At 26.6% G+C, this 22,299-nt stretch overlaps 1 protein-coding gene and 1 pseudogene across 1 annotated transcript; one reads left to right on the top strand and one right to left on the bottom strand.

Moving 5' to 3' along the window:
• Positions 1-5,761: 5,761 nt before the first annotated feature.
• LOC107173545 (DNA (cytosine-5)-methyltransferase 3-like) lies at positions 5,762-22,299 on the top strand. Its single transcript, XM_089217438.1, has 15 exons — positions 5,762-5,994; positions 6,152-6,245; positions 9,506-9,603; positions 9,668-9,766; positions 9,840-9,924; positions 10,382-10,543; positions 12,056-12,156; positions 18,877-18,924; positions 19,052-19,113; positions 19,180-19,333; positions 19,390-19,486; positions 20,882-21,034; positions 21,104-21,248; positions 21,620-21,807; positions 21,927-22,299. Exons 2-15 carry the CDS (start codon positions 6,170-6,172, stop codon positions 21,995-21,997), a joined length of 1,539 nt encoding a protein of 512 aa, XP_089073564.1. The 5' UTR covers positions 5,762-5,994; positions 6,152-6,169; the 3' UTR covers positions 21,998-22,299.
• On the bottom strand, positions 12,614-16,951 carry LOC149060380 (uncharacterized; annotated as a pseudogene).

Here is a 22,299-nt window from a genome sequence, read left to right as displayed (position 1 = left end):
CAATGTTTTTTTTTATACACACAAATATAAGGTCAAATATATTATGTTTCAATTTTATTATGTTGTTGGTTTTTATTTCATTTTTATTTTTTAAAATAAAAATATTTAATCATGTAACAAATTACAAAATGCAAAGGTATACTGTAACATTACCGCAGTAGAGTGTAGAGTGCATCTATGAATTATATTATTATTTATAATTATTATAAATTATTATAAACATTTAACATACGACAAGTCTATCAAGTTAACATTGAAATTTTGTCATATTACTCATATTAACTATATTATGTAGGTACTATAGTTATTACGTCAATAGTGTAAAAAAATAATAATAAAATAAATGAAACAAGAAAAATATCAAATTTACTATCAGTTATATAAACAATAGTGCAGTAGCTTTATAATAGTATAATCATATTATATAGATCTTGGAATTAACAGCTTAAAGATGAAAACTTATGAAATAAAATCAATTAGGTAAGTTCACACCTATTCCTTTGAATATAACTGATTTTGAAATTAGTTTATCATTTTGAGGGCATTTATTTAAAAAAAAATTAACTTCGTTTCAAATTCCATTCAATATTATCCACTTCTTATTATATTTTACTCCAGTAGATATATTATACGATTTTAAAAATAAATTATCTTTATTATCAACCATCTTATATTTGGCTATCGGTTACAATATTGTAATGGTAATAATTTTATATTTATTTTATTCCCGAAGTCTGAGCTATTTCGAGTTGTTATTGTCTATTCGTAAACGTTGGCTGGCTGGTGGTTATTATTATTATCATCGAATCGCTGTATCGTTACATGTTATTGCTATTAGTCGTATTCCATTTTAGTAGTTATAGAAAACAGAACTATTAATAGTATCTCATTTACGCAGAATAATATTATTGCCGAACCAAACGTGCCGACCACGACCGGTCGTTTATCGAAAACAAAAATACCGATAAATATATACTCATATTATTATTATTAACTATTATAAAAATAATTTATCATATTATTATGCGTGACTATTTTAGTTACATTATTCGTGTAATCTCCCGACTCTCCCGTAAACTTGTTTTTTTTTTTCGATTCATTTTGATTAGTTTCATTTTAGATTCATTTAGATTCATTTTGATCATTTTGATAGTTTTTATTGGCAAGATAATTTACCGAAAATCTAACGAAGAAAAATAACTAACATTCCTCTAAGGTCTTTCTTGCAAATTTAAGAAAAAAATATATTAAAAATTCATTGTCACATTTTTATAATGAGCATTAATATACAAATGTTGACCAAATTAATTAAATCACGAAGATTTTCAAACATGTAATTTTAAATTTATAATGTAATAGTTTGAACTTCAAAATTCAAAAATTACAATAGTATTTAATATCTATAATTATTACTATTATGATATTACTTTCCTTAGACAATTAAATTACTAAAACATTTGGTGAAATTTTAAGCTATGTGTTAAATTATTTTATACAATGGTGTGAATCATTTTACGTCGCCACGTCATTTTTTACTTATAACTTTATAAGTTACATGTTAATAGTTACCTGCAATGTGGAATTTTTCGATGTCCAACACTCAATAGCATACTGTATTTAATTAAACGATAAAATATAAGTAGGGTCAACTGGATACAATCCAGTATCTACCAAAATCGTATTATTGTAAATCGGTGTATTTTATTTAAGACCCGAGAATAACAAATAAAATATAAAAATACAAAAAAAGATATTGCGATTTCAAGCAATCGAACCTCGATGCATTATAATATTCTAAACAATCTAAACATTTTCACTATTTTCAGTTTGTCTTATCTTTTTTAGGAAAATTTTTTTCCTAAAACACATAAAGTGTAATAAATCTTATCCTTAGGAACGTTTTACATATTCCAAAGCTATAATAGAAGATAAAATGGTAATAAATTCAAAACTAGTGGTTAACACAGCAGAAAACAATTTTTATTTTAATAAGCTATTTACTAAACACGATAAACAAAACAAAATCAAATTAAACTTGGACAAATAATAACTGAATGACGTGATGTGAATATATCATATGAGATGAATGAATAATTATCAAATATCGGGTTTCAAACGATCAGTGCCTAGTTGTTCGATTTTGATTATACGGAAATCGGATAATCAGTACATCTGCAAATGTAAGTTCACATGCATAAAGCATAATTATATAACGTGAATACAATATCGTTAATAAAAGACATTTTACAAAAAACTTATGATAATATTCACTCTACTTAAATTCATCACTAACCATTGGATCAAAACAGTAATCAATATTGGCAATATCATTCATAGCGTTATTTAATGTGATCTTGCAATCGATATAGATGATTAAAGCACTTGCTTCATTTGCGTCATGAGTTGTTTTTGTTTTTATGAAAATAGTTACTGGACATTGGTAAAGCGTGTGATCTACCGAGGAAACAGTAAAAACAAGTAAAATAAAAATTATAAATAAATATTTAGTTATCTAATATTATCTGATAAAAATGTAATTCAATTGAAAAAATAACTAATATATTTAAGGTTCTTTGTGTCTACAAAACAAATGATATAATTATTAGTATATTAGTCAAAAGTCTTATGAAACATAAACTTTTTTATATCTTCCAAAAATGTACCTATTTAAAAATTATTCAGATAGTTTATTAAACGGTATTTAACATTCAATTAAATAGCGTGGTAATAGATTTTCATTAGCCCCGAGTATTTTTCTTAAGATTTTAGATTTTAATATTGACCATAAACTTTCTTATGTTTGCGTGTTAGTCCTATCTACGGGATTCACGAAATTTTCAGATTTTAATTTCAAAATATTTAATTTCTCTAATCGTTTTTTTCAATTAGCTTTATCGCACATTAACACCGTGTATTTAGTCACTAAAGGCATATTACCTATTACCAATTTAATAGTAGATCACGGCGGACTCGGTAGATCACACACTTTACCAATGCCAGTGACTGTATTATCGCAACTGCTTTACTGCTTTTACGAGTTGGCACATTGGTACATTACTATATAACATTAATTGTCATTTACGATAAAATTTTTTTTTTATGTTATTAAACTGTAGCCTGTAGGTATTACAAAATACTCAAAATAGTCTCAACAAAACGTTTACAATAATATATAATATTAAGATAAATTAGTGAATAATATAGAATTACTAATTAGGTAGGTACGTTGTTGGGCGAGCACGAATGCACATAAAAACCAAGATTAAATATTTCATTCAAAAATACGAACCCATATATTTTATCTTTTGATAGGTATATTATTAAACAGTTATACTGTAATAATAGTAATAAACTAATAAGCAATAACTTATAACTTTTATATTCGTCTCGGGCAGGCTACAGGATAGCACGCACGTACATGGTAAAATATAATATTAATTATAAAATAAGTTTGTCGTGTGCAATAATAAGAATTAATCGTGTGTACACAGCACCGATATTACCATGCCGTATTTCGGATAAAAATAGCTGGTCGGGGTATAGTATTCAATGAGTTATCGTCGTCTTTCCATAAATCCGTTTGTGACATGTTTATTATTATTTTACAGAGCCAACAATTCGTATTCCCATAATCGTATTATTTTTAATTTAAATGTAATATTATGATGCATATAACAATTCAAAATATACAATACACAGACAGTTATCATATTGTTATGGAAAAATGGTAAATAATTATAAATAATTTAGTTAACATAAATTAAATTCATTTAATAGAAAAAAGTTTTAAAGCCCCCTCAAATACGGTACTATCTATTAAACTTTAAAGCTTTTTAACTAACAAACATCAATTTATCTTAGTTAGGGTTCGGATTTGAAGGCAATAAAATTAAAATAATTTGAAAATAGGCCACAATAAGCATTTATATTTTATATAAAATGCAATTACAAAATGTACTCAACAAATTAAATAAATTTCAGTTAATTTAACTAGTTTGTATTATAAAAAGAAAGGTAGAACATGGGTAGGTAATTTTCAAAAACGATAAATGAACTTGCCGTAATAAATACTCTATCGTTATCGTTCATAATAAATAAAACTAATTTTAAACATATCATCCACAATGTGTCTTCTTCACAAGCTCTTTTCGATTTGATTCATTAAAAATTTATAGAAAACTATCAGGTAAATTGATAATTAAACATTTAAACAAGTACAATGCCCATATCTAGTAATTATTTAATATTTCGTTAAAATCATAATCTGAATTTGGTAAAAAGTAGCGATTAGAGTGACTAAATAAGCGTGTATTTTTCCTATGAAAAGTGCAATATCACTTTGTTAGTGTATCATCGCTTAAACGAGGCAGTATGCCATGTCACTAACAGTATTGCTACTTAATTCCAAACACTGAATTCTGATCATTATCATATTTTGTGAAGATAAGATAAAAAAAACTCGGTTCCCCATAGGATTTCTGCCGCAGTACATATTAAAGATTTTGTAAACCACGTTAAAATATCTCATTTCGACTTAAAAATGTATATACTGTATATATTTATTTTCTATGTTTTTTAGTGGTAGAATACTAGAATGAACTATTTATAAGAAACTTGGTTTAGAAATTTTAGGCTTTTTAAACCAACAAGAATAATTTTATTGAAATTTATAGATAAAAATACAAAATTTATTTTATTCTATTTAATTATATACAATATAATATTTTATTGAATGATATACTGGCTAGTATATGAATTAAATAAGATAAGAAATAAATAAAATAATAAATTCATAAGATAGTAACATGTTCTATATTATGTTAACAATATAATTTTTACCGAAATATACGCCGTAGATATTTCGAATAAAATTATTCACGCAGAATTGATATTTCTTACATAACATATTTTCATATTAAATAATAATAATACTTTATAAATAGCATAAAAAAATATAATGGGGATGGGATTTACAAAGGAAACAACCGAGCCACACTACAAGAGGTCGGTGGAAAATCTCTAAAACTTGCTTATGGATATATCGTCGTTATCGATATTCATACTGTTCAAACGTGTGTTCTAAACAATCTAAAATTCTAAACCGTCTAAAATTATTAATTTTAAGTCCAAGAGCTCGGAACTTAAAAAGTTCATGATATGCACGACCTAAGCATGATATTATGGCTCAAAATAGTACAAATATGATTTAAAAAATATGCAAACATTTTGTTTTTTCTTATTCATGATTTTTGTACATACTCACAAATATTTTACTAAAAAATATTCTTATATTATACAATTTATACAAAATAGTTTAAATAGTTACCTATTAACAATAATGGGAAATTGTATTTTAACTAAAGATTCGAAAAAAACAATACAATAATAAAAACTATGAAACCACTAAATATCATGCAAAAATATGCATTAGAGACTTTAAAATATTTTTTTCGTGTCGTCTTGAAATTAATTTCAAGCTTGCTTAGCAGTAAATTTTATTTGTTAAAAAAAACATGCAAATGCAACAACTTCCGAGACCTAAATGATTAAATTTATAACGGGTAGTAATGGTAGTATACATCATCATACAATATTATTAGTATACAACAATTCTATAATATAATAATAATACATTGTTAATTTTGATTACTGAGTCTTCACTCTTCCGCAAGGGCGCTGTGTTCGGTCGGATGGCCATGTTCCTCCACACTTCATGCGCTATGCACATCTAGTATCTACCACTGTCCACTGTGGCTCTGCAGTCTGTAGTCATTCCTCTACTCGTCGCTCATGGTTCATGACGTGTCTGCTCTCTGTTCATCACTCGTCAGGCCGTAGCGCGCAATCAGCATTCAGCAGTCGACGACGCTAGGCGACAGACGTTCGTGCTAGTCGGATGGTCGTCACTTTACTTCTTAGTGTTTGCACTCCCTTCCGTTTCAATTTTGTGTCTCGAGCGGTTTTCAGTTCTATTTACACCTTCGTCTTATATAGGTAAGCAATAAATATTTTTTAAAACCGAATTTAAAATAGTTGTGATTTTTCATCATTCGAATCGTAATTAACAGAGGACGTGTATGAGCCGAAAAGCAACCGGCAACATTTATCTTAAACAGCTTTCTAGCCATTGACCATTACCCATATTTTGCAGGTTGAAGTAGACAGAAAAATGATTATCGACACGGAAAAGCAGCATGGCCAGGTCGTTTGGGCCAAATTGTCTCAAAAGTCTATGTTGTGGGGCGGTATGTATCTCCATAGTTTTACTAACGTATTTAATTATATATGGTAGGTAATAAATATCTTCAGCCATTTCTCACGGGTATTATAATATACTGGTTACTTAACCAATTTTCAGTTGTATCATTAATTTTTATTATTTTATTTATTATATATATATATTAATAATTCATTCATGATTTACGCTACACATAATTTTTTTTAGAGGATGCCAAACCCGCAATTAGTAAATGGAAAATTTACGATCTACGTTTATCTCTATTAGTTTAAAAACTCAAGTGACCTTTTATAAGATTTTTGTAAAACGTCTGTGATTTTATATTGGGTTCTTGACGTGGTTATGTTTTTAAGTGTGAGAATTAATAATTTATGTTAGGTATAGTATATACTCCCAATCTGCTATAGAACGCTATCATGTTATTACCTTTATATTTTCAAGAGGTCAATTATCTGAAATTTTTAAGTCAACAGAGCTGAACATGATCTGTTGTGTAAAATTGTCATGTTATGCACTTGTAAGACTGGGTTATCACTTGCGGTTTGGTGTTCTCTAAAGTCTTAAGGCATTGGTTTCTCAAGAAAATTTTATTTATCATAAACTTACCACAGCCTTGGTCTAAAAATTTGGACCCTTATAATCGGTTATATTTTCTCCTCCCTCCTTGACGATTTCATGACATTTCAAGCAAACTAACCTGTATCACATGGCTCTATCACTAGTTCTAAAAAAATGTTCTCTCACTTATTTATCATAGTATTATATTTAGGGTTGCCAGATTTTAAAGTCTCTAAACACCCCGGGACATCACATTGAATAATCTTTTTTATAGTATAGTTTTTTGGAAATAGTAATATCCGTTATTTAATTTAAAAATATACTTAATGAATATATATATATATATAATATTCTTAATTTTTTTTAGTAAAATTCATTACAAGTTAGAACTAAATTGTACACCATTTGACCTTGTACAGTATTTTCATTCATCCTTCCCCTTTCATCAGTGGCGGCAGCTGGCTTATATTTTTGTACCGGGAAATAATTTGAATAAGGGCCCCCTAAAAATAAGATTTAAGCAACATTTTATTTTGATGTAATAACATTACAATGCTAAACTAATAAATAGTGTATGGGTTACTCTTTGTATTATATGTATAAAATACATTTATTTTTATTGTTGTAAATCATAAAAGAATAATATGATATTTTACACATAAATAATTTTTTTGAAGTTCAGATATTATCCGATCTAAAATTGTAATATGCCCCTAAACATTTAGCCATTTAGGTATTTGGAATTTTGATTTGGCATCTGGTTGACAGTTTAAACTTATTATTTATGGTTTCATCATGACCAATTTTTTCTTTTTCTTTTTACTTTATAATCCTTAATAGTAATTTGACTTCCTTTCATTGTTTTATATCTAATGTTCAAACCTCGTATTCTTGAGAAATTTCATATATACTCTACTTATTAAATAATTATTTAAATTGGTAAGTCATTAAATCTTAAGACCTATACATGAATTGCAGTTTCTCAATTACTGAATTAATAATACTTAATCAATACATTCATGAATATTACTAATATTATTAGGAACCAGATTAATATGTAATTAAAATAGAAATACCTGTGTGCATATGTATGGAAGTATAATTTTTTTTTAAATATGTGCTAAATACATGCAAAAAACACGCGACAGTAGAACTTACCATCTCTTTTAAATGGTTCGTTTGGAAATTCATTAACATACCGAGAAACTTAGAATGATATAGTTTAACTAATTTTTTGCATTTTTGAAACTTGAGTAGGTACGTACGATTAAGATTACAGCCAATCAGCCAAACTAACTATAAAAACCTATTTCTATTGCCTGTCATTGATTGTCAATCATATATAAATGTATACTATACTAATACATCAGATATATTATATGGTATAATAAGATTGAGTTTACGACTAAAACAACGATAACTACTAAATATCTATGATATACCGATTAATGGCTGTTTTTGTCCACTATAACATGGGCTTGAAAACATGAATAATGAAATGATAAATATGTTTAAATTGTTTTAAAAATTAGTGAAATATGTAAAAATATGTAATTATACCAAATATGTAAAATAAAACTATCATCATCACATTTTAATAGGAATAATTTAAATCATGGACATATTTTATTGAATCTTAAATATCTTGTTTTAATAAACATATGCATTTACATATAAATCCATTCCCTAATGATTATCATCATACGATTCTCACCATCCTAAATTAAATCTTAAAATACTGTTTCCAATACTTTGGTATTTTAATGAAAACCTTTTATTTCCATTTTCCAAATTAGTTGATTTTTCAAATTTATTATGCCAAAAAATAATTTAATATGAAACTATAGAATTCCAGTAATTGATAATTTGTACGGCACCCATCATCTCTCCCAGACCAACAGGTGTTTGATTTTCCTTGGTTAAGTTTTTCATTAGTAGTTTATGAGATTTTGAGTAAACAATTAAATCTATATGATACTAAACGTACCTATTACCTGAAAAATAAATATTTATTACCTTTAGAATAGTGTTTTTAGTGTAGGTATAACATAAATTGAAAATGTTGCCTGTTGTGGTACCAAATAAGTATATAGGTAATAATTAATATTTTAATTAAAAGCAATTTTATTACCCAAAGTTTCACAAAATTTTTTTACCATGTATTCTCTAATGTGTGTTCACCATAATTAACTTTTAAAGAATTTGTATTCATAATATCCTTTTAATACTGCCCCCTCCAAAATGATACTGCACATTACTAGTAATATTTAATGTGTTTCATCTTGATTAGAGATATTTAGTGAAAAACTTAAAGCTTATATGTTGGTACTATTTTAGTTATTATTTTCTGTCTCCTATATTTTTTGTCTTTCTCAAAAATGTATACCATACTATTACTAAAAGCATTTTAAGTCATTAATTATATTTTAATGCTTGATTGACTTTACCTGTTATTAAATATATTAGTTGTTATTAATTTAAATACAAAAAAAACCCCTAATAATCCCAAGACCCTGTCATCTCGCAGAGTTTTATAATTTGTAAGTTCACTTAAAATAAAACTTACACAACTAAAGTCACCAATTGACCGCTGATAAATTTGTTATGTTAAGCACTTGGTTGAATTTATGTGTTGTACTTCAATATTATGTAGGCACCTGTCCTGTATACAATTATTTGTAATTTTTGTATACTTTTATGAATATTTAGCAATCATTCTTTCGGTGAGGAAATTGAATTTGGCGTATTTTGAAGAACAGCCTGGAAAAACATGTGTTTGGTGGTTGAGTGATGATAGCATGTCACAGGTAATAATTATTTAAGTGTTAACTTTAAAATTAAAAATACATACCTAACCTTTTAAATTTTTAGTTGAAAAATGATTTAATATTTGACTTCAAATCAAAGCTAAAAATTGGTATGAAAAGTTTAAACGTACCACGCAAGAATAGTGTTAAGCAAGCTATTCAGGTAATTGCTTGTAATTACTACTCTTAATATATATATTTTTTAAAACTGTTCTAATTTTTATTGATATTTGTAGATGTTATCCTTACAGTTAAACTTTGTGGCTCCCAGAAATGGAATAATTGATTGGGCATCAAAGAATTTGTCTTTTGTTATGAATGGTAAGTACCACAAAACAAATTTTTACAATTAACTTAATATTTATGTTTATCAATTATTATATTATATCTAATGATTTTATTTTATTTTTTCGGTAATGGATGGGTGATTTTCAGGTATCTATTTAACATATATCTTATAAATAATAGCTAGAATAGAATGTTGTGGGTATTAATACATTTTGAAATTTTGACATATGTAATCAAAACTTTCCTTAAAATTTAACTATCAATGAAAGCTTTAGAGGTGATTTAAATTCTAAATCATATCTTGATTTGTTTTGCTGTATTTTTCAAGATGGAACCGACATATTGTTTGTCCTCTAAGGAGATTTTTTTCTTATATTTCTGAAGATAATATAATTTTAAAATGTTATCAAAATATACTGAAAGTTGGAATTTACTTAAATTAAAATATATACAATATAATATTTTACTACAACATATAACTTTCTAACAGTAAAACGTAGAAGAAAAGAAGAGTTTATTATTCCTGATGATATCTTACAAAAAATTATAATGGCAAATAACAACATTAGAAGGTGTATGGAGGAAAATAGAAAGAAAAATATTAAAGGTCTACGCAGAATAAAAACAAAGAAAATTAATGTTTCTGAGTTATGTAAGTAATGATTAAAATTTTAAAATTTAGTTACTTATTCTAAATTTCTAACTAATATTTAAATAATATATTATACCAAAATTGACTAGTGCTATTTTGGTATTACTGTAGATTTATGCTTATGCTTACCACTGTTACTGATACTACAATGAAAAGAATTTAGCAGTTACATTATTTGTTAACTGTTTAATCTATTATTATAATATTTTATTATAATTAGTTATATTATCTGGCATTGCTAAGGCAGGTTACAAGTTAATGATAAATTGTCAGTGTGGCGCTACAAACTTCTGTTTTTCAAATAAAAATCTCCAGTTTATACTATGAATTCTTTAGTGGATAGTTATCACTAAAATGTTCAAATCACGACTCGCATATCTTACTAATCCATTATCACAGACTTTATCCTAAACTAAGTTAAATAACTAAAAAGCTACTACAAATTTGATTCTGATACATAAACATTTTCAGAAAGATATTTTAGAGAAACTAATGAGAGTATCTACACTACATACAGATACATCAGTAAATGTATGTCTTGTTTCTACTGAATATAGTTGACATAAGAATGTCTTGTCAATTTGGTATTAGATACGAGGATATGGGGATTAAACTATAGGTAGTTATTTTAACACTTGTAAAAAATAAAATAAAGATTATTAAAATTACAAATTCCGATAATACTTACTGACATAGTTAAATAAACTATTAACCAACGTTAGTTATATTATATAATTTACAACGAGTTATTTTTATCATCAATACATTCATTGTAACACGGGCTATACCTAATGTTATTATTTTACTAATAGATCACAAGCCACTGCGATCCCGATAACGTTTGTATAATTGCTAATTTCTGGGAACCGGTCCTCACCGATTGACGCACACACGCATACGTAAACGCACCAATGACGCATGGTAACATTTTTGGTGTCTGACAAATTAACAGAATGACCTCCAGCCATTTGACATATTGACAGCTAAACGCTAGGCCTCTCGTTTGTAAACAGAAATTTGTATTTCCTCAAGAATCACTCCTTAAAGTAGAAAAATGTGAAAAAATTCCAAGAAAATTTAGATTTTGTATTGCTGCATAATTAAAGAAGGGGGACTATGTAGCATTCACTTTGTGAACTTCTATATGTAATTTTTTTTGTTTTTTGTGAGTTAGGATATGAAGCTAAATACATTCCAACTCAAGGAATCTATTAATGCAATTTAGAAAACAGTTCAGTAGTAGTAGTAGTTAGGAGAACTAAAAAAGAAACATTCATATATATATTATATAAATACTTTTTATTCAAGTTAAAACTTAATTTTAAACTATTTGAATGTTAAATATCAGCTATTATTGTAAGCCAATTTGATCTCTATATTATTTCAGAACTGAACATTTTTATTACTAAAATACCAGAAGATTTCAAATGTATTCTTATATATCTTCAATGTATATTATTTTATGATTTTGAATTATTATAATTAATTATTGCGATTTTTTTTTGTTTCTAGCAAAAAAGGGAAACAAATATTGCATGGCTTGCCGAATGCCTTCAGTTAAACCAAAGATTGAACACCCCATATTTAAAGGCTTTCTGTGTGATGATTGTTTTGTAAGTAGATATTTTTATGGTTATATGTTTTTGTGGATAATCAATGTATATGTTACGGAAAAGTATGAATACCAGTAAAATCTAGGACATATTAAATAATTCGGTTAAACCCTAAATGATTTTTGTAGTTCGGATTTTTACAACCGGATTCTGTAAATCTTAGTATAAACAACCAGTGTTGGTTAAAGTCAGAAAACTTAACCAATTATGTATTATGTTATATTAGCTACTGTCTACTAGTATATAAAATAGATTTATTATATATTATATAATTATATCGTTATTGTGCATATAGGTATATATTAATATACATGATATTCATTTATATTATACTAAATATTACAAAAAATATTTTTATTATAATTATTTAATTGTGCATATTTTTATTATAATTATTTAATTGTGCCGGATTGACTGTTGTGACATCTCAAGTGACAAAACATTTTTTGATTGGAATTTACATCAATTTGTGATACATTTTTTCAAACCAGTCGCACTTTATAAAGTCTTGTCCACCAGTCAAAGACAGTTGCGATACTCCTTGACTAAAACCTATTTCATTGTCTGTAATTATGGTTGATTATAAAAATTTTTTTTTTCATAAAGTCAAAAAATTCAATTCTGAGTGAATAACCGAGAGAGTATTCCTGCTTTTGTACCCAGTCTATAATAATCTTCATCCACAACTTATACACCACAGTTAGTAATGTGCGGGGATCAACTTCCAAAATTTTAATTTTGACGGTTTGTCCAATTATTACAATTGGCATTTTCTTCTTGCTCGACATTTCTTTCATTTTTCTGGCTTGTTTTTGTAGTCCAATATGTGATATCTTCTTTATGTTCATTAAATTTTAATGCCTGCACTGGTATTATATTTTCTACTTTCCTTATTTCTACATGTTCAGTTTCTCCAGGTCTTCTACTTTTCAAATTTCTTTTTTGCTAAAGTGTCATCAGGCTCTTTGTTGATTTCAACATCTTCAACTATCTCACCAACTTAACTGTTTTTTTCATTTGGTTCTCTAAGTGCTGTCTTTAAATCCTCTTCTGTTTGAAGCAGGGCTTGAAACCGCTCCTGGAAAAATGGGTTACCGGTTTTCGTGTTTTTTAGTATTGGTGGTACTTGATTACTGGTTACCAAAATGATCTTAAAAAATGTGGTTATCGGTTATTAGTTTGGAAGCGGTTTTAGTTCTTCAAGATTACCGGTAACCACTTTGAAAGCGGTTTTTAATTTAATTTTTTTTTCAATAGTCGATTTTATTTTATTTAACATAACAAACCATTTTTGAAACCATTTAAGTATGTTGTTGTGACTAGGTAAGAAAAAGCATAAAACAAAATAAAATATCACATAATTACATAAGTAGTATAAGTATAAGTAGTATAGTTATTACATAAGTTATAATTTATATATTTTTTTTCTTTAAGATACATTAAAAGTTAAAATATATACTAAATTTCCATTACCATCTTATTTGCTCTTATAATCACGATTTTGTTGAGCAAGTCTGATGATATTGATGATCTTAGATCACTACATATAAATTTTAGCCCAGAAAATGTACGTTCAACAGTTACCTATAACAGTTCAATAATAAATAATAAATATTAAATGATATTTAATTGTACATCTAAATGCCTACTAATCATTACTTTATACTTAGTACCTACTTGTACATGGTAACATTAAAATGGTTTTAAATCCAGATATTTGTTTTATTTTTTCTAGTAAGATATAAAATTGAAATTAAAAGTTACTAACCAATGGTATCAATTGGCTTTATTCAATAATATTGTGTTATTTACAATTTATTTTTTATTGTTCAAAAAAGTAAATAAATAATAAATTGTACTTATCACTGATGAGTGAAAAATATAAGAGGCACTTTCTAGTTTCTATTAATTTATAAATGACTATTACATTTTAAATATTACCAGAGTACTTGGGACAGCCATTAATACTTGAGCTAATTTGAACAATTCAGGTCTCTGCAATTTATTTTCCAACCAGAATTGATGAACACACTGATTATGATGAAGTGACAGAAGTCTTGTAACATTGTCAAACTCTTCTATCAATATACGAATTGAGCGACATCCCACTGAAGTAGTTACTGATTCTATATTACTGTGATTTTGGGTTTGTAAAAAAAATTCTGAATCTTCCATTTCATTATCACTGTTTTCGTCCCTTTGCACTGGTGTTTCAACTATATCACATTGACTTGATTGAACATTAGCTTCCACCTCTAAAATTGTACCACAAGTTTTGACCAAATTATATTTTGCTGCGGATTTTTGGGCTGCATCCAGTATACATTGAAATCTGGGATCCAAATAAGTCACTAAATTCACATAAGTTGCTTAAATTAATATAATTAAAAATTTACATTTATCATGGGTAAACAATAGCATTTGATACATTTATTAATTTTAGATAAAGTAGTGGTGGCTAGTAATAATTTATAAGGATTACCTGCTGCAAATGTAGGATTAGCAAATAAAAATATTAGTCTTTGTTCCATAGAATTTTGTAATGCATAAGATAAAATTGAATTCTATTTTTTTAATTTTGCAATCACATTCCACCAAATGGCAAAAAAATCACTCCATGTCATATCTTCCTTTTGTAATTGGACAAGTCCTATTTTAGCTGGTTTCAATGTATCAGCCTAAAAAGCATTATTTAAATATTAAAGATAATAAGAAAATAAATAATAATCAATCAAAACATAATATAATTTAACTTATAAGTTTTTATTTAACCTACTCTATTTAAAATTTAAATATACTATTAAGTTTTAAATTTAGCAATATTTTATTATAAAGAATTGTACCATTTCTTGTATTTTATTCCAATTTGGAATGGATATTTGTAGTTCTGGCATTGTTTCTTTGAATTCAAGACAAAAATCTTTTAGCTCACACAACCTTAAAAGCATACCGTACACTGATGACCAACGAGTTTCTATGTTGCGAATAGCAAATTTTTTATTCTGTCTTTTCAGAAGTGTAGCAAAAGTTGGTGTACGTAATTTATTAACAACCTAAAATATGATTGATTAAATGGTTGGTGTACATTTAAATATACTGATAAAGTAAATATTAAAATAAATTTTAAACTTATTATTAATTAACATTTTTTACCGCTCTAGCTCGTGCTAAGACATTTTGAACACACTTGTAGTTATTAAAGCTTGTTCTATAGCTAAATTCAAACTGTGAGCTGCACATCTAATTTTAGATGTTGTCTGTAAAGAATTAACAGCATTTTCTGTATAATTTTCAAATTTGGTTAAATTATCGTCTGTATTTTCACTATTTTCTATCTGTAAATTTAACCCTGTATCTGTAACAGTTTCTTCTAAAACAAAAAAAAGACAAAGTAATTAATCATCTTAAAAACTGATAATACCTAATTAATAAATATAAAATTTAAAAGTAAATAATAAATTCAAAATTGTTAGGTACCTATTTCTTCTTCAGTACTTATATTTAAGAGATCTGTAATTTTCAGCATATTTGGAGCGTTATCGCTTGTTATTGAAAACAATTGTTCCTTTTTCAGTTTATATTTACTCATGACATCAAGAATCTTATGAAAATTTAAATTTAACAATAATTAAAAACAATATATATAAAAACATTAGATACATTATTGTTTATTACCTATAATTTAAAATTATGATTTATCATAATATATACTATAATATTATGTAGGTATCTTAAAATTGGTTTATACTTTATAGTAAAATATTTAAACTGAAATTTATTATGATAATTGATGGCTTACGGTGTCTTTTAAGTTCACTTAACTAACGTTCAGTAAGTTCAAATATAGAAAGAGTTTAAATTTGTAAATCCATTGTATTTTCAAGCATGTATTGAACATTTGTTCCCAAAAATGATTTATTATGCCGTGTAACACCATCTACTTTTATTTAGTGATACCAGTTTATTCTTCATATCTCTTGAGTGATGATTGAAATAATATTTGAAGCAGTATCGGAAATGTGTTTTTTTATATTATGTTTGTTAATACAATTTGCTAATAATAAATAAATAAAATAAAGTTTGAAATTATTGTTAGATATATTTTTAATATTTGATATTTAATATTTATTATTGTTTATTTTATAATAATTGATTCCCACCTTGAGATCCAAGACCAACTAATATTGGATCTATTATGTTTCTAAAACCAGAGTCTTTCATCATGGTTAAAGGCCGTCCATTTATGGTCACTAACTCTACACAGGCCGTTAGCAATATTTTTTCAGACATATTTATTGTAATGCACTGTTTTGTCATCAACATTTGTTTTCCACTGCAGTTTCCAGCTTTCCTCTGGAAAATTGTAAATTTAATTAAATCTTTAAAATGAATTGGACCAAAACGCAAGTATAAATAAATAATCCCTCTATTATAGAAAAGTGAGCAAGGGGCCGATTAAATAATTATAATATTATAATATTATATAGTTAATACTTAATAGTTATATTAGTTTAATAGTTTATATACTATATATACATCTTTTTAAAATTCATATATAATATACCTAGGTACTTACTTTTTCTGCTGAGTTTTGAATACTGGTATCTGATGTATTATTATTAGATTTAGCATTTTGGAGTTCGACATATTGAGTTTTATGATATGCGAAAATGTGTTTTTCGAGATTCGATCCATGTTTTCCTTTAAGGCTCGCTGTGCAGTTTTCAACATCACATTTGGCAATATTTGTTAATTTGTCATATTTAAAAAACATTTCTAAGATAGGATTTTTCATTTTGAAAGTGCACAATTTACTAATATAATAAAGGTATGTTTCAAATCATAGACCTTACAGAATAAACTTACTGTTAACTTATAAATATTAGCAGGAACTAGGAGCCACGATTTATAAAAGATTAAAATCTATTTTATCATAGATAGTGTGGCGTATAGCGTACTGGCGTACCTCTACAATTGTGACAATAATTCTGTTATTAAAATTACTATTATCAGTATTATCAGTTATTACTTATTACTAGGGCTCGGAAGTTGATGACCTTAAAAACAATAAAAAATGCCCTAAAAAAATATGTTAAAATTACATAAAAATGGCAAAAAATGACCTAAAAATTACAAATATTAATATTATACATTTTTTTTAAAAATATTTTACTCTATTTTACTATAAAATTCAAAATATGACATAAAAATGACAAAAATGTCCTTAAAATAGGAAGATAAAAAAATAAAAAATATTTGTTTTATAAATTTATCAAAGCTTACAAATTATTTAAAAATTAAAATCATTGCATTCCACAATTAGAACGTATTTTAAGTTATCGAAAGTAATTGAACGACGATTCTCTGTTAATAAATATTTATAATTGGAAAAAAATTTCTCTACGTCTACTGAAGTGATTGGGGCAAATCTGAAATGTACCAAATCATCAGTTAAAATGACTAAAAATGTGGGAAAATGACTTAAAAATTTCAAAAAATGACTTAAAAAGTAATAAACACCAAAAAATGCAAAATAAAAATTAGTTATTCAGATTCACATGCTTATGAAACAGATTTGTAGCCAGGAGAGTATCGTCTAAAAAGTTCCAAAAAAAAATGCAAAATGCATCAACTTCCGAGCCCTACTTATTACATAATATTTGGTATGGCATTATAGATGACTGGCGAATAAGCACAGTAATAGGAAATTAGTAATTTACCCAGTTATAACATACATAATATATAGCTGGTAGTATATCATACATAAGTTAAAATTATATATAATTTATTAATGTGTAATATAACATAAATATTAAATATAAATGTATCTGCCTGCATTTTATGATAATTCTATTAGCGGTTTCAGCCTAGAACAATGCGCATACTGAGAATCTTCCCGCATTGTTGTGCGCCGATACTATTCAGCGTTCGAACACGCAATGATTATTTTTGTTTTGGTATTTACTGTTTTTATATTTTTATATTTACTTGATGGTTATAATTAAAAAATTATTTTAACGTTAATTGATTTTGAGATTTACGGTTTTGATTAATTAACCGGTTCTAAAAATAAATGGTTACCGTTATAGATTTCTCTCTTTATCGAATTATGCGATTACCGGTAATTGATAACCACTTCTCTAAATTGAAACACGAGAACCGGGAAGCGGATACCAGCCCAAAAAGTAGTCATGGTTACCTGGATAAATCGGTTACCGGTTTCAAGCCCTGGTTTGAAGCCTTGGTAATACATTTTTCGGAATAATTGAATTAGCTAATATCATAAACTAAATTACAAATAACTTTAATCACATAGCACAAATAAAGTAGGTAGGTACATTTTTAGTTAATTGATTGATTATATGAGTTTGGTACATGTACACACTTTATTAAAGTCAAAATGAAAATTCCCAAAGTCGATCGCAATTAAATAATCTTAAGATAATATTTTGTGCATAAACTAATTTTACCAAAAGCTAAAAAGTGGTTTGATTTCTTAATTGTGGCAATAATAGAATACTTAATACTTATTAGTTCTTTGTATGGTATTTAGATAATTGATTTAGAATATTAACTGCAAATATATTTTTATAAAAATTATGAATTCATGAGTTACCTACATTATTTATGTGACATACAAAATATGTATATTTACTTTTGAATTTTTCAAACTTTTATCAATATAATGTTTATTCATAATTTTTTTTCTTTTATTTTTAGATAAAAGGAAAAGATATTATATTATCAATAGCAAAAGACAGTGCAAATGCAAGTATTGATCATAATTAATTAATTTTTGTTGATGATATTTATTTTAATTGAAAAATTAAATACTTTTTGGGACAGTTTTGATTATGTTTTTTTAAATTTTTATTTTAAAATTATATTTTAATAGGATGGCTGTTGCGTTTGTCTTACTCAAAAAGATACATTGGTATTGTGTAGTTTTTGTGTGAGGTATAATAAATTTAATATTGTAATTTTTAAATCTATTATTTATGTTAATTTTATTTTATAATCTAGAGTTTATTGCAATGAATGCTTGGAATTTTACTGTGGACAGAGAGGTTTGGAAAAAATTCTAAATGACAATACATGGACATGTTTTGCATGTAATACAATCATTTTAAAGACCTGTAAACTAGTTCCAAGGAGTACAAAGGATCAACTAAAAAATGTAATTAAATAAATATGTTTCTCTTTATTTAAAATTAAAATATTAAACTATTTCAGATTTATAATTTGTATCCAGCAAACACTGAAAAGAACTATGCCAAGGAAAAAGTTAAAGAGTTACATATTATGAATTTAAAAGATATTCAAAACAATGGTAAATAATCTTCATATGATAGATTGTCTCCCCCCCTCCCCAACACACATAATTTGGTTCAGTACTAGGTCTAATTAAGTTTCATTTGATATATCAAACACTTCCGTCAATTTTAAATTATTTTTTTAATGTTTGTTTATTTGACTGTAGAAGCTTAAAGTTGTCTAAGTGTTAATAGTACAAAATACTCATACCCTGTATATTGTCATACTGTCATATCTCAAAATTTTTTCTTTATTTAAATGATGCCAAACATTTTGCAGGTTGTACCAAAGTCAGATCTTCTAAATTTCATAAAACGTAAAATATTTGAATTTGTTATTTTCAAATTTATTTTTTAGTACTTAAGGAAGTAATAAAATTAGGACTTTGATCCATCTGTAGTGTCCCAGCATACAGGAGGACAAACGACTGATGTTGAGATAGATTGATTGAGTGAAATAAGTATAATAACTTGATTTGCGATTAATTATTAGATATTTATTTGATTGCGATGTGAATAAAACACTATTATTGAACAATAATGATTTAATTGAAAGATATTCTAAGTCCAAATTATTAATTTGGAATCATGTCTGGTGTGAAGGTGCTTGCACTGACTGGTGGCTCACGTCTGATTTTGGTCTATTCGGGACTCTCCTATATAGTCCTACTCCCTGTGTTTCCGCTCTTATAGATAAGATAAGTATGTGTCCATGGTCAAATTGTGCAAATGTGTACGTGCGTATCACTATAGGATACCGTAGCATCCCACGCTCGTGCGGCCGTTCTGTTCACATCCTACTATTCGTGACACGCGTAATCTCAATAAACTCGATGCCCTAATTAGGTATCTAAATGATTTCCTGCCAACACAATAATTTCGTATAATGAGCTTCTCTTATTTTAATATTCTACATGCACTGGCTATTGAGATTTGACACAATGTGATCGGTGGTGAAATCATATGCCCCAGGGACACTCATGTATACCTATGGGTAAATGCGTATATAGTAGTCTTAGCGGGACGTCAGTACATAGCACATCCAACTTTCATAAAATACTCATCCTTCAAATATATAAATGATCAATGCATGAGGGTTTTTCCTGTGAGGTCATTTTTGTTGATGGTTTGATGAATATTCGTATATTGAATCGGGAGTGGATATAGAAATTTAAATGTGATTGGGATAAAAATTAGTAACAACAAAAATCCGGGTGTTAAGTGATAGTGTGATAATCATAATCAATTTATATAATATAAGTATAACATATGTTCACTTAAAAGATAAAAAGATAATTGTATGGAATTTTAGAAAATTCGAAAAACTGACATACACCCTTAATGAAGAATAATGTTTGTAAGCCTCAGTTTTCTAAATGGTTGATAATATAAATATTTTGTTTGTTTCAAAGTACCAAAAGCTTTAGAAAGTCTAGAAGTTCCTTTTAAAATCCTGGAAACTACTTATTTAAATGATATTGTTGATGATTGCAATGAGAATATTGCCAAGTTGGTTGTTCAATATTATCCAAACAAGGAGGATTATAACAAAGATAAATTTTTTGGTAAGTAAAATAAAAGCTAAGTTGATTTTTAATGGTTACATTTTCAAAGACTGTTAATTTTTTTTATAGATCAAAATGATTGCATTAAAAAATTTTTCTCCTTTTTACAAATAAAAAACAAAATGGATGCATTGCAGAAGGATGGTAAGCCTATTTTTTGGGCTTTTGAAACAAGTGCTGCAATTAAAATAGGAGAACAAAAAACAATTTCGAGGTAACATTTGCTGATAATTCAACAATATTGTAGTCACGACTATAAAATGTTTCTGTGTAAAGTCCAGTAATGTATTTTTTATGAATTTCACTATAGCTTAAGTTAAGCAGCAGCTCTCATTTAACCTATTAAAATACCAAGAAAATATTTATTGATTAATGATTTCTATTTCCAAAAAATAATTTTAATTTTATTTAATAATTCAACATACTAAAAAGAATTAGTCTCAAGAGTGAGGGAATGATCATTTTTATTAGTTTCCCAATACCACCATTGACTAAGCCATGAAATAGCTAAATAATGGTTATATATTTTTTATAACTTACTGTTTTGTTGAAATACTTAAAAAAAACTTATCATGTATATTTAAGATTTCTGAACACTCAACCAATAATCATCGGTATGGAGACAAATGATGTCCAACAAAGAAGCCGGTTTATTTGGACTAACATCACTATACTCAAAGAAAACATCAAACAATTAACAACTCAGAATATTTATCTTCATAAAATGCCAAAATCTATTGGAAGAAGATCAAAATTTTATAAAGATAACATAGGTAAAAACAATACTATAAGCTTTTTGACAACATTCATATATATATATAATATATTATTTACCATTTGTCATAAACTGTTCATAATTAAATATTAAATTATTCATAAATTTATTTTTCAGATATGCCTTGGTGTTACACTTCTATGTATGCTATTTTAAGTAGCTTCATAAGAAATGACATCGTATTTTGAATGTATGCAATGTGTCATATTGCTGATGTTATTGGCTCATGGTTTTGTATCCAAAATATTTGATTTTTTTATTTCTTGATCTTGATTTTAATTATGTTTTAACTTTTTTTTTGAACGCGAGGAAAGCATTTTAATTTTTATATAATTTGTTATATTTTTAAAAGACTTCATTCTACTCAACAGCAATTACATTTTTTTTTCTTTACTGTATTAATAGAAACTGGTTCATTTTTTTGTTACTATTGCATTATTTTTAAACATTTGCAAGATGGATTTTATATAAGTAAAAGGTGATTACTTTA

Source organism: Diuraphis noxia, unplaced genomic scaffold, assembly GCF_037042655.1.
Source record: "Diuraphis noxia isolate RWA-SAM2 unplaced genomic scaffold, SU_Dnox_SAM2 contig0001, whole genome shotgun sequence".
In the NCBI taxonomy this organism is placed as follows: domain Eukaryota; kingdom Metazoa; phylum Arthropoda; class Insecta; order Hemiptera; family Aphididae; genus Diuraphis; species Diuraphis noxia.
This window is presented reverse-complemented; position numbering and strand designations above follow the sequence as displayed.

Bases quoted from the DNA above. Each gene is read 5' to 3' on its own strand.
- LOC107173545 (XM_089217438.1), top strand. From the start codon at position 6,170: ATGATTATCGACACGGAAAAGCAGCATGGCCAGGTCGTTTGGGCCAAA. The intron at 10,544-12,055 runs GTAAGTAATGAT...TTTTGTTTCTAG, and splicing joins AATTAATGTTTCTGAGTTAT to CAAAAAAGGGAAACAAATAT. The intron at 21,249-21,619 runs GTAACATTTGCT...TGTATATTTAAG, and splicing joins GAACAAAAAACAATTTCGAG to ATTTCTGAACACTCAACCAA.